Below are 17,424 nucleotides of genomic sequence, written 5' to 3'. Positions count from 1 at the left end.
GTTTTATTCTGATGTCTTTACCCACCTGTGTGCCATTTATCAACATGGTACTCTGTAATTCTGGATGAAAAACTCTTGAAAACAGTGGCAGGGCACTCATAAGCAGTTCTGTTTATTTTCAGTGCTTCTCTGAAATTTCTGAGCCCGCCCTCCATTCCCAACCCTATCCCCGCACTGACAGCCCCAAATGTTGACAACTTGCGAGGTGGCCATTCTCATTCCCTTGCCTCCTGTGCAGGGCTTCCCTCAATCAGAAAGGGATCTTTAATGGGACATTCAAGTTCAGGTACTTCTGCTTCTCCCTGTAGTGGTGTCCATTTCTGCTCTAGCAGCATCAAAGAGCTCTGCTGCCAGCAACAATCTAGAACAAATAGCACCCTCAAAGTCAGATTTGCAGCATAAACTGTCACTGTGTGCAATCTGGCATGCTGTAGGCAGGGAGGCTTCAGGGAGGTGCTGTGGTAGTAGCATGCTTGGATTAAGCAGTAAACCACGCAGGAACACTCATACACAAGAGTTTTGTTGGGCTGTTTGATCAGATGGGGTTGCCTGGTCAGATGCTGATGCTGGAGATCAGATTGGAGGTGTTGGGGTCTGGTGTCAAAACTGTAACTGAGAAGTTGCTGACTGGAAACATTTACATTCCTCAGTATAGTGACACAGGGATTTGACTTTTTGTACGGGGGAAGAAATTCTCAATCTTAACTGTGGATTAAGTGGAGGAGATTTGTTTGGTTTCTCTGGCACCAGTAGGCAAGTGCAGCAGGTTTTCAGGGGGTGACTCAGCTGTGAACAATGTTTGAGATAAAAAGGCAGCCACCAGTGTAAACTCATCCCACAGTCCTGCTGCTTTATTGTGCTTTGATCAGCATCATGGGGTGCTCAAGGATGCACAAGCTCATTCTGCAAACAGACAATGCTTCACCCAGAGCTTAGTGGAGGAGGGTTGTTGGCCAGGCTGCACTATTAGCAGCACTGTGCCATTTAAGTGATCTCAATGAAACAAGGTTTATGTTGCAAATCTTTATGGAGCATTAACACCAGGAGCATGGCACAGGTTTAACAATGCCATAAATCAGAAAGAACTCCTTTATGATGTTCAGACAAGGTTCTTTGGCTAAGTATGATATCTTTTATTAGACCAACTAAATAGTTGGAAAAAGGTGCACAAACACCCTTCTTCAGGCATAGGAAGAGTCTGTGGGGGTGTTTTGTGTTGGCTACAACCAACACCCCCAAAACATTTACCATGTCTCTACTCTCCTGAATGGCTCCCCTACGAGGTGAGCAAACCTCATCTATGGAGAAAAGCAGAAAGGGCTGAGACATGGATGGCGGGCACCAAACCTCAAGCCAAAGGGCTCCAAAGGCACCGCGGGGACCTGGCAGGCGGCTGGCGCTAGCTGAGGCACAGCGTGGCGAGCACGCACATCTCGCCAGGGCTGCTGCTGGGGTTCGGTTTGGTCTGCTTTTAGGCTCTGCCTACTTGCACCAGGAGACACGTACAGAAGCGTGCAGCCTAATCCCCACTCCCATGGGCTCCCGCCCCACGGGACAGCGCTCCCTGCTCCGGACTGCCCTCGCCAGCTCCTGGGAGCAGGATGCTCAGGAAAGTTGCCTAAGCTCGGCGCGGCGCCAGGGGGCGCTGTCCCTCCAGAGCCGCGTGGTGGCTCCGGGAGGGGGCGCTCTTCTCCCTGCAGCAGCACGGGAGGACGGAACCCCGGCACACGGCCCTTCCAGCCGCCCCAGCACGATTTTCATGACGGGCTTGCCATCATGCTGTCTGCGCATGCGCCTTTTCTGTCGGAGCCGCTCTAGCAGAGCGCTCGAACTCTACTGTCCCCGCGGCGATCTCTTGCCTCAAGCTGGGGGTTGGAGTTTATGAATAGTCAGGAGCGGTGATGAATATGCATCGAGGGGCGGGGCCGCTACGGGCTGAGGACGGCGGGCTACGCTCATGGCCGACGGGCGGGCGGTGCCGCGGTGCGGCGGGGGTCGGTGGGTGCAAGCTTTCCAGCTGGGGGCGCAGGGTGCCAGGCTGGGGTTGGGGTGGGTTCAGGATACGCGGGGGTGTTGGGTGCCAGGCTGGGGTGGGGGCTGGTGAAAGGGTTCAGGTTCCCCGGGGGTGCCCAGCTGGGGCTGGCGGGGTGCAGGGTGCCAGGCTGGGGTGGGGGCACTGGCTGGCTCTAGGATGAGCAAGGCCTGGGTGGGGGCGGCCAGGACACTGATATCCGAGGCTGTTCCGGGAGAGCTCAGCTGTGAGTGTGCCTGGCCCCCAGCTCAGCTGTGAGTGGCCAGTGGTGGTCCTGGCCACGTGCCCTGCTAGCCCCATGGGCCATCTAGGCTCCGGCAGGCCATGGAGCTTCAGTCGAGGATGTAGCTGAGTGACAGGGTGTGGCCTTGCCTGCCTTGGGTGGGGGAGCCTAGGGACCTTGCAGGCACTCAGCAGGGGGGAGAGGGGTGGGCCTGGGGCAGGCTGGTGGTGGGGGAAGGGAGCTGCATGGTGCACTGCGTCCCTAGGGCTGAAGCGACCGTGAGGGTGCCACACTAGCATCTGTGGCTGGGAGGGCAGAGGGGGCCACAGCAGAGGGTGCAAGATGAGGCCGAACAGGCAGCAGGATGCAGGGGTTGAGGACAGAGCTGAACAGGGAGAGTAACTGCAAGACACTGAGCTCAAGGGCGTGAGCGTGCTGCACAGGGAGATGTGAAACCAGGAAGGAGTAGGGTACAGGTCAGTCTTGGGGCCCTGGGCTCTGCTCCAGGCAGGGCCTTGAGTGAGACCAGGGCCATCCTTGGGGGGTGTGCGAATTGTGGTGACTGCCCCGGGGCCCACACTTTGGAGAGTCCTTTAGAGCTGGTGGAGTGGCTGCAGTAACTGCACTGCCGTCGGCTTCATGTCGGGCCACTCAACCCCCCCAGTCCGCTGCTGGCTTCCTTTTGTCCGGGGCAGGACCCCGCACCCTACTCAGGTTGCCTCTGTGTGTGACGCTGAGCTGTACCTGGTGTGGGGGCTGCAGGTTTGGCAGCCAGACAGTGATGCACAGGAAAGGGATGCACAGGAAAGGAAGATCCCCCCCTTCCCCCCCCAGGGAAGAAGGCTTTAAGCTTTAGCATGTTGCTTAGGCTGACGGATGCAAGTCAACAGTCAGGCTGGCAGCTTTCCCTGGGAATGCATATGAATGGGCTTCAGCTTCCCCTAGATGGGCCCACCTTTCTTGTCTAGTTCAGCTGTTTCATTGACATGATAAGCTTTTTGCATGTTGCTAGAGTGCAGAATAGTCTGGGGAGATGGAGACTACCAGGACAGCTGCCCTCATTCATGCTCATGGCCATTCTGCACTGCAGAGTTTTGCTGGTAGAAATCCAGTTCTGGCAAAAATTTGTATGTGCCTATGCTTGGAGTGCCTCTGTGGGGGCAGAACCTCTGCTGACAAAGTTAAATCGCCTTTTCTGAATGCTGTTCTCCACCAGCTGGTAGAAGCCATGCATGGACACTCCCACACCTCTTGGCTATCACAGTTTCATCAGGTGATGATGCCTCTCCAAGGTGCACTGTACTGTGTGCAGCTGCCAGAGCCACATGGATGTGTGTGGTGGTGGTAGCTGATGTCTGCTGCTAGAACATTTGATGGTAGAGGCAGGTGAATGTGGACAAGGCCTGTATGAAGAGCCTGCCCTGCCCTCTCGATGTTGGGGCTAGACCCAAAGTACTTGCCTGGCTCCTGGAGTATGCTGAAGGCCAAGCTTAGTCCAGGCCAGAGAAGACTCAGGAAAAATAAAAAAGAATTAAAAAAAAAAAATTAAATTATATGTAGTACCATAACGCACCATCTAGCAGCAGCAGCTTCTTGGCATCTTCCAGCACAAAGGTTCTGGTGTGGTGTCCCCAGCAGATGAGTTCTTATGGATGCACTTGAGGGTATATACATGCTGTCATTTTTAGGGTCAGTATGTACCTGGTACATCAAAACTGGTCCGTATCTTCTCCTTCAACTGTCCCTAGAGACTTGAGGTGTCTCTCTTGAAGTGGAGGAAGGAAGGGTTGATAGGGTCTGGTTCCAGAGAAGCAGAGATGGATACCTTTCTGTTCAGACAGGGTCAGAAGAGCCCATTCTAGGAACCCTGCTTGTTTGCTTCAGTTCTCTGCTCTGTTTGTGTCTTGTACTAGACCTCAGTCCCGGCCCCAGCTGGATCTGAAGTTCTTGCAACGTTTTTTGAGGATTCAGGCTATCTTGTTTCCAAAATGGTCTTCCCAGAATGTGCTGATGTTTCTGACCCTGCTGTGTATTACCTTGTTGGGTAAGTGACTGAACACTTGGGACTGGGGGGGTGTCTAAATCTTGGTGCAAGCTTCAAGGCTCTACTGCTTTCTCAGACCTTCACTGTTCCCTTATGTTTGCTTGTTACCTCCCAGAACAGTTGGTCATTTACCAAGTGGGACTGATCCCCAGCCAGTACTATGGCATCCTGGGAAGCAAGGACTTGTATGGATTCAAAACTCTGACAGTGATTGCTCTGCTTCTCATTGTAGTCAACTCCACGGTAAGGGAGGCCACTCCTCAAGCACTTGTGAGGTAGGGAGAGCAAAGAGGGGTTCTACAGTAAGGGAGGATACTCTCCCTGGAAGGGTGGGGAGAAGCAGAGTGTGACCCCATGAGAAATAAGCCTCCCTATGGTGTAATGCACACTCTCAGACCAGTTGTCCCCCCCTCCCCCCCCCCGAGAACTTGGGACCTTTGATAAGATATGGTGTTGGGTCCTGCCTTTGGGATCAAGTCCATGCAGGGAGGGAGGAGGTGCCATGATGTGATAATGTAATGTGCTGTAGGAGGCAAGGCCTTTGCTGCTGGTTCGAAAGCTAGATACGAGGCATTCCCAGAAGCACCCTGCCTCTAGGACACTCCCTGCCCAGCATCACAGGAAGCATCTTGATGCTTGGGATGAACCATAGGGCTGTGTTCAGCTGGCCCCACTGCTGAAGGATCTGAGGCTCCTCCTGCCCTATGTAGACAGTGAGTTGTGGGATGGGCGTATTGCCTTTTTGTCACTGAATCGTTCCAGTTTTTGGTGTGAAGTGATCATCTTGCCTGTTCTTCATGTTCTTTCTCTATCTTGCCTCTCCCCCTTCAGCTGAAAAGCTTTGACCAGTTTATCAGTAACCTGATGTACGTGAGCTGGAGGAAGACTCTCACTGAGGACCTTCACTGCCAATATTTTGAGGGACAGGTGTATTATACTCTAAATGTGCTGCACGAGGACATCGATAACCCGTAGGCTGCCTGCAGCTTCTTCCCACCTTGCTTGGCACCTCTTGATCTGCCCCTCACTCTTTCCTGACATGTCTGGGTGTGGCTGCCCTGGATAGGAGGCTGATTGTGGCTGTGTGTGTGGGGGTGTGTTTCTGCTTCATGTTTTTCCCAGAGGCGGGTGGTTAAGGCTCTCTGCCTGGTGCCTTGTGAGAGGCAGGTAGAGCTCTGTAGAGAACTGTCACTGCTGTGCCCTGCCCTCAGGTTGGCCGAAGGTGCTGCTGTTCTTGTATCAGGCCTCTGCTGCTGACCCCATCTTCCTCTTTTTACAAAGCCTGGCTTCTCTCCTGGTAGGTGTGCTATGTTGTGGCAGGGGTCCTCTACCCCACCCTTCCCTCCACAGTTCAGTACACATAGGATTCTCTCCCTTGTTTATTTGGACCTTAAATTACCCGTGACTTTAATCAGATGCAGGTCCTGACAGCAGAGAAAGGATTGTTTGGGTGTGTGACCTCTGGAAAGGCTCAGAAACTGATTTTGTACTTTGCAGAGAGGGTACTATACTGGATAGGGGCTGCATTTCCCCCTTCCCCTTTTTGGCAGTGTTTGGGGTAGTAGTTGAAGTGGTGGGTGGAGAGGTGAATTCCTCATAACTCATCTCACCAAACCCTGAGAACTCCTTTCCCAATTGTACTTCACTACCTCATAGGCCACTGTGGGTGGGCAGAGTCTGGCCACAAGTTGAATCTGGCCAGCAGTGGACTCCATTTCCCAGGAGCTCCTGCTTGTTTGTTTGGCTGGGGCTGATTTTCCATGGAGACCCCCGCACCAGCCATGCTGTGATAGCATAGGGCCAGGGTTTCTGTGTAGACTGGCCCCAGCAGCGCTGGCAGGTAGAGGGGGGGTGCCATGCTGCGGGTGGGAGTGGGGTGGGCTCAGCTGCTGCCACCTGTGTAAGGTGGGTAGTGGCTGCAGTGGTGCTGCTGGGAGGCGGGCTGTGGGGAATTTTGAGGTGGCTATAGCCCTCCCAACAGCCTGCCTAGTGCTGCCCCTGCTGGCAGGGTTTGCAGCACAGCTCCTTACAGCAGTGATGGTGTAGTTTAGAGCCAGGGCAGCGCCATGATCTGCAGCCTGCATGCCCTGGGAAGAGACATGCAGGCAGTGAATCACGGCTCTGACCTGGCTCTGGACCACACTGTCACTGCCCAAAATCCCAGCCCGGCTCTGGAGCAGCTCATGCTTTGCGAGCACCCTGCCACTGCTGCTGGGGCTGGTTTCCATGGAAAATGGCCCCAGCCATGTGGTCAGGGGCTGCTGGGAAATGGAGTTCAGCCACCAGCCAGATCCACCACTCTGCCCACCCTGCTGTAGACAACACTACATGAGTTGCACTCAGTCATAGATTGCAGAGCTAAGGGACCCTACTTTGTTTCCTGTTTAAAAGCAAGTTCAGGTCCTGGAACAAAATATTTGGAGTGAATTAGAAAGAAGTGGTTATGTAGTAAGTTATGAAGCACCATGACATTCACAGAGCCCTGCCTATAGGCTCAGGAATCTGCTTTTGACATGGATCCTTGCGTACTTATCTCACTGGTGACCCCTCCTGAGGAACCAGACTGAGCCCTGTGATAAGTACAGGAAATGGCTGCTTACTGGGAGCTGTACTTATTAATGGTGACATAGTCAGCTGAGGGTTTTCCTGTAACTAAGTGATGTAGCACCACGGCTATGTGGGATGGAGGTGCAGAAGCAGGCAAGGAGGGAATGGATTTGAACCACAATCTCTAGCAATTGTGGGAGCTTCCTCCAGCAATATTTCTGGTGACAAAACTTTGTACTGGGTCAATAAGGCAAGGGTGAGTTTGGAACTCAGTGCTTGTCAAACTGTAGGGTGCCTCACAGACATAGAGGCCAATGCAGAGCATGCATTAAGCCAAAAAAGCATGTTTCATAGTTTCTAGGGTCGGAAGGAACCTGAGCAGATCATCGAGTCCGACCCCCTGCCATGGCAGGAAAGAGTACTGGGGTCAAACGACCCCAGCAAGGTGTACATCTAGCCTCCTCTTAAAGACCCCCAGGGTAGGAGCCAGCACCATTTCTCTTGGAAGTTGGTTCCAGATCCTAGCCGCCCTGACCGTGAAGTAGTGCCTCCTGATATCTAGCCTAAAACCATGTGTTTGCCTGGTTGTTCCTGCTGTGAGAGGAGCCAGAGGTCCTTTATAAGTCACATTTAGTTTTTATCCTTGGAATGTGCCTGAAGACTCAAATGTGAATGAACCTGGCTCCACAGTTGCTTGGGGCCATCTGACTAAGCAGCAGCTTTGCAGATAAAGACTTGGGGGTTACAGTGAACAATAAGATGGATATGAGTCAGCAGTGTGCTGTTGTTGCCAAGATGGCTAATGGCATACAGGGACTGCATTAGTAGGAGTGTTGCCAGCAGATCAAGGGAAGTAGTTATTCCCCTCTACTCTTCACTGGTGAGGCCACATCTGGAATGCTATGTTTAGTTTTATGTCTACCACTATTGAAAGGATGTGGGCAAGTTGGAGAAAGTCCAGCGGAGGGCAACAGAAATGGTTAAGGGGCTGGGCCACATGACTTATGAGGAGAGGGTGAAGGAGCAGTAAGCAGGGGAACAAGCTGCTGAGGGGAGTTGCAAAATCTTTCATTGAAGATTTTCAAGAGGAGGCTGGGCAGGCAGCTATCTGGGATGGTCCAGAAAAAAACAGTTCTGGATCTTTGCAGTGGGTTGGACTAGATCAGTGGTGCTCAACCTCTGGCCAGTGGGGCTCCCCACAGGTCTGGCATCAGGGAGCCGTGGCAGCATTAATTGCTACCACATAGAACCAGATCTGGCGTGCAAGATTATATCTGTAGACCAACCCCACATACTGTCCCCATGCTGAATCTGGCCCGTAGACTGACCCTGCCCATGGGATCCGGCCTGTAGACTGCCTCAGTACCACTCATTCAGTCCGTGGGGCTAGAAGGTTGAGTACCATTGGACTAGATGATGTCTGAAGTCCTTCCCAAACCTATGACTAATGATTTGCACTGTAACAAGGTTCCTAGGCCTTTCACAGAAACACCAAACTTTACTACAGCAGCTCATAAATTCTGCAGCAGAATTAGTTTATTGGTTTGCTGCAATATACACTTTAATCCCACCCCTGCCCAAACACCTGCTGCTTATTATCAATAATACTTCTTCGCAGAAGCATTGATGATGGGTTATCCTTGGGGAATCTGAGTGTGAAGAGGTTTCTTGTGTAATGTGAACATAATGTGTGTAACAGCAGGTGGAACCAGGGGGTAGTCTGCAGAGCTCTGATGTCTGCAACTCCCAGAAACCCCCAGCCCCCTGGGGAGCAAGGGAAAAAGGAAGAGGAAGCTTGAGGCTGGAGTTAGGGGAAGAGAGAGCAGTGTGTATGTGGAACCTGGTCAGCCCTACACAGAGGAGCTGGAGAGCTCACTGATTTGGTCAGCCAGGACTGTGGACTGAAAAAGCTGGTCTCAGACTTGGGGGTATTTGCAGGCTGCTGTTTAAGTGCTCTAGGGACTAAAGGCTTGGTTGGGGACATCTCCAGAAATATAGGAGAGAAATTAAGGTGCTGAGTATATGTTACCACAATATTGATATTTCTTTACCTTTTACCTGTTCCCCCCCCTATTGACCTGTTGGCTTGTGACCGTAACCCCTGTGCTTTACTGTATAAAAGTGGGAACTTGCCCTTGCTACTTGTGCCAGTTTATGGGGCTGTAGGATTGGCATGCTGGTTAGCTGACATTATATGAGTCGAACTGGGTCCTATCACAGTTCTTTCTCACTCTGTCTCTTCTGCACTCGGGGAGATAAGGAATTGCCCCTGGACATCCAGACACTTCTAGGTTCTAGCATGGCTTCTGAATCAGTTTTACTTATGTTGTGCCATGAATGTTGCTCAACAGATAAAGGAAGGAAAACATATCTGCTAGGAGTCCATAGTCTGAGTTAAAATGTAACTTGAGGCCCACTGTTATGAACACTTCACAGAAACAAGGACAAGCAGCAGTTAGATCAGTGTTTTCTGGCTGCAAAAACTTAGAAGCCATTGCTGCTTTGGGACTGCAGAGGTATTGTGTCTCTGAGCAGAAAGAGGAGTGCTCCTTTGGCTTTCAGCCAGGCCTAGAGCACCGCCTTCTGTTCAAGGCACTTCCTTCCTTGCTTGATGTTGACAAACTAGAAGGAGTTTGGGAAAGAGGAATGGAAATGATCAGTAGCTGGAAGAATTGATTTTTAGGGAAAACTTTAAAATATCCAGATGGTGGCTAAGGGCCAGCATACAGTTCAACCAAAATTCAGTCTACCACTTGAACACAGTTTGGATGGGACTCAGCTATGTTGTTAACAGGAATCTGTGCTCAGGCCAAAAGTTTTGGATGTCACACAGTGATTTTTGTAGAGAAGGTAGACCCTGAAAAATGAGTAAGAGAGGCCAAGGGTCCACAGGCTGTGAATACCAGGGAAGGAGAGAGGTGGAGAGGTGGCAGGGATGATTACTGGAGTGAGACACAGAAGTTAGATGAAGGTAAGAGAGGGAACATCTTTTCTTGGTGAGGGCAGTGGCATCTTAATGAATCTTACTAGGGTGGGGAATGGTTTCCCAAGGCAAGTGGGAGCCCCACTAGTAGCTTCCTTCAAAACCACACTGGATAAATCCTCTGAGGATTAATCATGACAGTTCTGCCCAGACCTCAATAATAATTCCAAGGAAAAGGATCTTGGAATCATTATCGATGCTAAAATGAACATGGGCCGGCAGAGTGGGGACACGGTCAGGAAGACCAACCATATCTTGTCATGCATCCACAGATGCATCTCAAGCAGGTCCGAGGAGGTGATCCTCCCCCTCTACGCGACACTGGTCAGGCCGCAGTTGGAGTACTGCATCCAGTTCTGGGCACCGCACTTCAGGAGGGATGTGGACAACATGGAGAGGGTCCAGAGGAGGGCCACCTGCATGATCAGGGGGCAGCAGGCCCTATGAGGAGAGGCTATGGGACCTGAACCTGTTCAGCCTCCACAAGAGAAGGCTGAGGGGGGATCTAGTGGCCTGTTACAGACTAGTCAGGGGGGATCAGCAGGCACTGGGGGAGTCTGTGTTCCCCCAAGCATTACCAGGAACGACCAGGAATAATGGTCACAAGCTGGCAGAGGGTAGATTTAGGCTAGACATCAGGAGGCGCTACTTCACGGTCAGGGCAGCTAGGATCTGGAAGCAACTTCCAAGAGAAGTAGTGCTGGCTCTTACCCTGGGGGTCTTTAAGAGGAGGCTAGACAAACACCTTGCTAGGGTCATATGACTCCAGTCTTTTTCCTGCCATGGCAGGGGATCAGACTTGAAGATCTGCTCAGGTCCCTTCTGACCCTACCAACTATGAAACTGTGACCTGAACTGGCTGGTCCTCGTGGGGATTTATTATTATATCTTGCTCTTGCTTTTGTAATTGGCTTTAAGAGTCAGTACTGTTCTGTTGTTGAACAGAGACCAGCGAATCAGCCAGGATGTGGAGAGGTTCTGCAGACAGCTCAGCTCCATGGCCAGCAAACTCATCATCTCTCCCTTCACACTAGCCTACTACACCTATCAGTGCTTTCACAGGTAAGTACTCTGCACCTTCTCACTGGAAGACAGTGCCTGATGAAGCTCATTTCATACTCTCTGGGGTGCTTCACTGCTCATATCTTGGTCTGGTCCCTAGCATATTGGAAGTGCAATTCCTGGCACTAGTGTGATGGAGGTGGCTTTGACCACACTTGGAGATATAGTTCCCAGCCTGAGTGTACTAAGGTTCACATCCTTAAATGGATGTGTAGCCCCAACTGCTTTCCCTACTATAGCGTGCTGGAGTGTAGTTCCCCCTGGTTGGCTTGCTAACCTCTTTCCTTTTCCCCACTTAGCACCGGCTGGCTGGGCCCAGTGAGTATCTTTGGGTATTTTGTCATTGGGACAGTTGTTAACAAGATGCTGATGAGCCCCATTGTTTCAAAATTGGTGCAACAGGAGAAGCTGGAGGGGGATTTCAGGTGAGTGAATGGTGGAGTAGTCTACCAGGGTTCCAGTTGTGTTGTCCCCCCAAAAAAATTATTTCTCAGCCCCATGTAGCAACTGGCAAAACCCAGAAGCATGGGAAAAACTGAACACATTCTGTTCTGCACTGCAGCCTGGGGTAGCAAGCATAAATCAGTAAATCACACCTTCTAACTGAAGAACTAGAGCTCCCCTTTTGTATCCCCTCCCCTAAACTTATCCCAGCTGCTTTAATCTTCTTTCATAACTAAGCCAGTTGTGTAGCTCTGCTTTATCTTCTTGCTGCTGAGCATGGTCCTCTCCAAATCTACCTTCTTTGGGCTGCAGAGCTCTTCTCTCAATCTCCCTGTCATCTGTGGGGAGAGTTTTGGGAGAGCTCCTGGGCTTCCACCTGTTCTCTTTTACAGAGCTCCTTGAGTAATGCCTTTCCAGCCTCCTCTTGAAAACCTCCAATGATGGAGATTCCATACATTCCCTATCCAGTATGTGCCACTGCTGTGCTGTACTAACAGTTTTCCTGATATCCAGTCTGAACTTTCTATAATTCTATGATTCAGAGTAAGTTATGGTTGGAAGGGACCTCAGGAGGTCATCCAGTCCAACCCCCTGCTCAAAGCAGGACCATCCCTAGCTAGATCATCCCAGCCAAAGATTTGTCTAGCCAGGTCTTAGAAACCTCCAAGGATGCAGATTCCACAATCTCTCTGGGTAACCTGTTACAGTGTTTTACTATCCTCCTAGTGAGAAAATTCTTCCTCATATCTAACCTAAACTTCCCTTGTTGCAACTTGAGATGGTTGCTCTTTGTTTTGTCATCTGCCATCACAGAACAGTCTAGCTCCATCCTCTTTCAAACCCCCTTCAGGTAGTTGAAAGCTGCTATTAAGTCCCCTCTCAGTCTCCCCTTCTCTAGACTAAATCATCCCAGTTCCCTCAGTCTTTCCATAACAGTCATGTCCCCCAGCCCCTTCACCATTTTGTTGCCTTCCGTTGGACTCTCCAATTTGTCCACATCCTTTCTGTAGTGGGGGGCCCAAAACTGAACACAATACTCTAGATATGGCCTCACCAGTGCTGAATAGAGGGGAATAATCACTTCCTGTGACCTACTGGCAACACAACTACCAATGCATCCCAGTATGCCATTAGACTTCTTGGCAACAAGGGCACTCTGCTAGCTTATATTCAATTTATTGTCCACTATAACCCCTAGATCCTTTTCTGCAGCACTGCTGCCCAGCCAGTCAATCCCCAGCCTGTAGTGGTATGTGGGATTGTTCTATCCTAAGTGCAGGACTTTGCATTTGTCCTTGTTGAACCTCATGAGATTCCTTTTGGCCCAATTCTCCAATTTGTCAAGGTCACTCTGAATCCTAGCCCTACCCTCCAATGTCTCTACCACTCGCCCCAGCTTGGTCTCATCTGCAGACTTGCTGAGGGTGTACTCTATGCCATCTTCCAGGTTGTTGATAAAGACATTAAACAAAACCGGCCCCAGGACCGACTCCTGGAGCTGCCAACTAGACAGTGAGCCATTGATTACTACTCTGAGCCTGGTGATCTAGCCAGTTTTCTGTCCACCTTACAGTCCATTCATCCAGCCCATACTTCCTTAGCTTGCCTGCAAGAATGCTGTGGGAGATCATATCAAAAGCCGTGATAAAATCACGGTACACCACAACTACTGGTCTCCCTGCATCCACAGAGCCAGTCATCTTGTCATAGAAGGCAACCAGTTGGTCAGGTTGACTGTTCCTAATCACCTTTTTCTCCTCCAAGTACTTAGAAATGGATTCCTTGAGGGTCTGCTCAATGATTTTTCCAGGGTCTAAAGTGAGGCTGACTGGTCTGTAGTTCCCTGGATCCTTCTTTTCCCCTTTCTTAAATATGGATGCTATATTTGCCCTTTTCCAATCATCCGGGACCTCTCGTGATTGCCATTAGTTTTCAAAGATGATGGCCAATGGTTCTGGAGTCACACAAGACAACTCCCTCAGAACCCTCATCAGGTACATCTCATCTGGCCCCATGGACCTGTACACATCCAGCTTTTTTAAGTAGTCCCTAACCTGTTCTTTCGCTACTGAGGGCTGCTTACCTGCTCCCCAAATTGTGCTGTCCGATGCAGTAGTCTGGGAGCTGACTTTGCCTGTGAAGACTGAAGCAAAAAAGACATTGAGGACTTCAGCTTTTTCTTCATCCTCTGTCACAAGGTTGCCTCCCCCATTCAGTAAGGGACCCATGCTTTCCCTGATCCTCCTCTTGCTACCAACATATTTGTAGAAACCTTTCTTATTACCCTTCACATCCCTCACTAGCTGCAACTCCAGTTGCGTTTTGGCCTTCCTGACTTTGCTGCAGCTTCTAGCCATCGGTCCATGTTCTGCTCTTTGCGAGATGAGAAAAGATGTTTCCCTATGTCTTATGGGAGGTCTTCAGATATATGAAGATGGTTATCATGTTCCCTCTTAATTGCCAGCAACTTTTCTCACAGCCTTAGTTCCCACAACCAGCCCACTGGACTCAATCTCATCAAGCCATATCTGCTCAGTGCGATCTGAATTCAGTCCAGGAGTCCCAATCTGCTAACTGGACCAAGTAGTGTCCTTGAGCCTCTGGTGTTCTAATTTTCCACCATTATTCATTTACCCATCGCTGCTGCTGCTGGTGCCTCTCCTAATGCATTGAAAGCTATGGAGCACAAGGTGCACAGAGCTGCGTTTAGAAGAGATCTTGGTCCAAGTTTGTTAATCAGTCAGCATGGTGCCTAAGATCTGTACAGCTCCTGTTTCTCCACCACCATGACCTGAATCCATGTAATCTTCATGATATGGCTGAAATTGTTCCCAATCATAGGTTTTTTCATTTTCTGTGCTTCAGGCATTCTCTTATTTTCTGCCCCATCCATGAAATTGCTGGGTCTCTGACCAGGTGCACTGGAAGGATTTTACAGTTTCCACTGAAGTGTCCAGCATCTAGATGTACCAACTAGTGATCTGGTGCAGTGTGGGGAAACCAGACTGCTGTGTTCTTATACCACTGGGGTAAACTAATGGTAGAGACCCTGGGCTAGCAAACTGGAACTGGGATACCCTGCTGTGCCAGGTGGTGGGATGCCCTTGGCTGCAGGGTATGTGCAGGTTATCAAAATATGTGGACATTTAGGCTGGTCTGAGATGATGGTACCTGCACATTTTCAGGGTTTTGCCGGCCCATGCTTAATGCTCCAGACCCATCCAGACCCTTTCCTATATCCTGTAGGACTCTAGGGTTGGTGCTGTGGCAGGAGGCGGGATAGGCTTTCTCTGGTGGGGATATTCATTCTCCAGCCCAGTGGGGGTTCCATGCAGATCCTCATGTTTTGCTTTGGGTTGTGCAGGTTCAAGCACATGCAGATTCGTGTCAATGCAGAGCCAGCAGCTTTTTACAGGTGAGTGAAGAATGCATCCATCTGTCTTCCAGGCCTGAAGATAACTGCTCAGCTCCAACCTCCCAGAACACTTAGGGAAGTGCATCGACTGCTGCCCCATACCTATTCCCCTCTGAGTTGCTGCTACTGCTCATTTGACTTAGTCCAGGGGTTGTCAACTGGGAGCACTTGAGAAGGCCCTAGGGGGTATGCTCGAGTGGGCGGGGACAGCACTGCCATGCACAGTCCTGCACTGCCACCACTCTACATTTGGCCGCATGCCACCCTTTACCCCCCTCCCTTGCTCCGTGTCCAGCCACTGGGGGTATACTGACCCAAAAAGGTTGAAAAACCCTGACCCTAGTCCTTCCATATGACTCTCCCAGCTATAATCCCAGAGGCTGTGCAGCCTCCTTTAACAGACAGTTCTCTGGCCCTGCATTAGCACAACTAGATGTGTTACAGTCATACAAGCTGGAGAGGAACAACCTACCCTCACACCATCTAGAGTAGAATTGTCCTGGGACCCACAGATCATGTTCTAGTGCTTCGCCACACACCATCTCCAGGCTCAGTTCCCCTTTTGATTTCTGTCTCACCATACTACACCAACAATCCCTCTCCTTCAGGTAGGTATTGTCCTGTTTTCCTTTAGTGTTAGCGCAGCTGATGGTACTGTTTTTCCCACTAATTCAGGTCCCTGCCCCGCCCTTTCCTTTCCCCTACCAACATTGTTTTTGTTACTGTTCCCCGTACTATGTTCTTCAGTCTGACTGAGGTGCCCAGAATAGTGTGTCCCTTCATAGGCCGCTTTTGCCCTGTGCTGTACAGTGTCCACAGTGCCTCCCAGCTCAGTGTTCCCCATAAATTTCATTCACCTGCTCCTCACCCATCTCTTTTAGAGCTAAGGCATTTAATAAGAATGGCTGTTCCCACCTTGATGTGGTCTGGAGTGGAGGGCTTGATTGTGGGCAGCTAGATGTTAACCATCTAGCCTGAGTGCTGGGAGATAGAGTTATGTGAAGGAAACAAACACCAGGGGCTGGTCCAGCTTCCAGCAATCCCCCACCTGGACTGTGCATATGGCTCACTGGCATGGTCTGCAGTGAGAACTTCTAATACTCCTCCCACTGCTGTTCTAATCCCCATCAGGGTGAATTGATTTAAATTGCTGATTTTGCTTTTGTTTTGCAGTTATGCTTTGTGATTATTTTTCTTTTAAAAAAAAGAGTTCATTTTTTTTTTCCCCCTTCAGTCCTATCTTATTTTTGCTGACAGGATTCCTTACTGCTATATGCAATAATAAAGCTAATCATACTCTTACTGTGATCCTTAATTTTTACATACTGTATTATAGTAGAAAATAGTGGATAATGAGTTTCTAATTTATTTAACTACCTTGCTTACGATTTTTTGTCAGGCTGCATTGGATGGAAATTGGAATTCAATTAAAATTATATACCAACATAATAGTTTTTAAACTTATTAGTTAAATTACCTTAAAATGCTGGATATAAAGAGGGGGGAAAAGGTAAATTCACTGATTATTATTTTTTTTTTTTGAACAAAAGGAAATGTAGTTTTTTTTGTAGTTATTATCCATCAGGGTGATAGGATGGATATATCACATCCACTCATTTTTATTCTTTGATTTGAAGGGGAAAAAATGAGCTTCTCTGCTTTATCTTCCAGTTGGTTTCTTAGCTTTGAGCGAATGAGTCATACATAGCATTGAACTGAGGCAAAGAAAATGTTCTTAGTAGAAGAGGCAAAGGATGTCAGAAGATGGTTTTACACTTCAGCAAAAAGACTCTGGGTCTAGGTGTTTAGTCAGTGCCTTGCACCAGTTCAGTGGCTCAACTTTCTTTGAAAGTTGGAAGTTTGTTTGAATATTTATTTTAATTTGTCATATCAGGTTGGAACCTGAACGTGAATTGTGATGATTTTGAAATTAATTTGAAATATGCTTGTTTGTTTTTAAGATATAATTCAAATTAAATTTAATAATATTATTTTTATTTAACAGAAAAATATGTCCCCAGTCTAGTTCCTTATGTTGCTAGTGGGAGTGGTAGCATATTCTAGGCACTGGGGTCTTCACGGCCTGGTCTGAGCAGTATTAGACTGTAATTGCCACAATAAAACCTGCACCCTGCTTGCACTGCCACTTCCATAGGGCACCAGGCAGAGATGTGCTGGAGGTAGAAAATCATCTAGAACAAGGTGTTACAGCATGTTGGGGTGCTGCGCAATCCTTTTAGGGGTGTTGTGGGGTGCCACGCAATATTAGCACTGTTAGGTATGCCAACACTTATGCATGATTCACAAGATAAACCAAGAAGTTTCCAATAGGAATCCATAATGTCAAAAACATTCTGACCTGTGTGGTCATTCTGAGTTCTTTACAACAGATGAATTGCTCTGTTAGTTTTCTGTAGCCAAAGAAACAAGTGAAAGCAAAGAGCTGGCATTTTTCAACAGGTGCCTTGGATCTAAAGAGGGGTGCCTTGAGCTCCAAATGTTGAGAACCACTGAGCTTAGATGTTCTGGATATATACAGCCTGTGTTCAAAAAGTAAATGTTTCAGCCTTTTCTGCTTCTTGCCACTTGGGGGTGCTGTAAACTTTATGAATAGGGAGAAACATTTCTCACAGAGATTTAAAATGAGGCATTTTAGTGCATGAATTGAGCTTTC

At 49.3% G+C, this 17,424-nt stretch overlaps 1 protein-coding gene across 6 annotated transcripts in view; it reads left to right on the top strand.

The window, feature by feature from the left end:
• Positions 1-1,809: 1,809 nt before the first annotated feature.
• The window catches only part of ABCD4 (ATP binding cassette subfamily D member 4), a 34,439-nt gene continuing 18,824 nt past the window's right edge, over positions 1,810-17,424 (top strand). Inside the window, exons 1-7 of one of the 6 annotated variants that reach the window (XR_016440341.1) lie at positions 1,810-1,998; positions 4,169-4,299; positions 4,415-4,542; positions 5,131-5,270; positions 10,775-10,891; positions 11,191-11,316; positions 14,700-14,750. Coding sequence is in view for 5 of the 6 variants with exons in the window: in XM_090033668.1 (XP_089889794.1) it covers positions 1,958-1,998; positions 4,169-4,299; positions 4,415-4,542; positions 5,131-5,270; positions 10,775-10,891; positions 11,191-11,316; positions 14,700-14,750 (734 nt within the window). In the remaining variant the exon portion in view is untranslated. The other 5 variants (XM_090033668.1, XM_090033666.1, XM_090033667.1 and 2 more) reach the window with 5 other exon arrangements.

Source organism: Crocodylus siamensis, chromosome 2 (assembly GCF_052110815.1).
Source record: "Crocodylus siamensis isolate JL-2025a chromosome 2, ASM5211081v1, whole genome shotgun sequence".
NCBI lineage: Eukaryota > Metazoa > Chordata > Crocodylia > Crocodylidae > Crocodylus > Crocodylus siamensis.
Note: the sequence above shows the minus strand (reverse complement) of the source record. Positions and strands in the feature narration are given on the sequence as shown.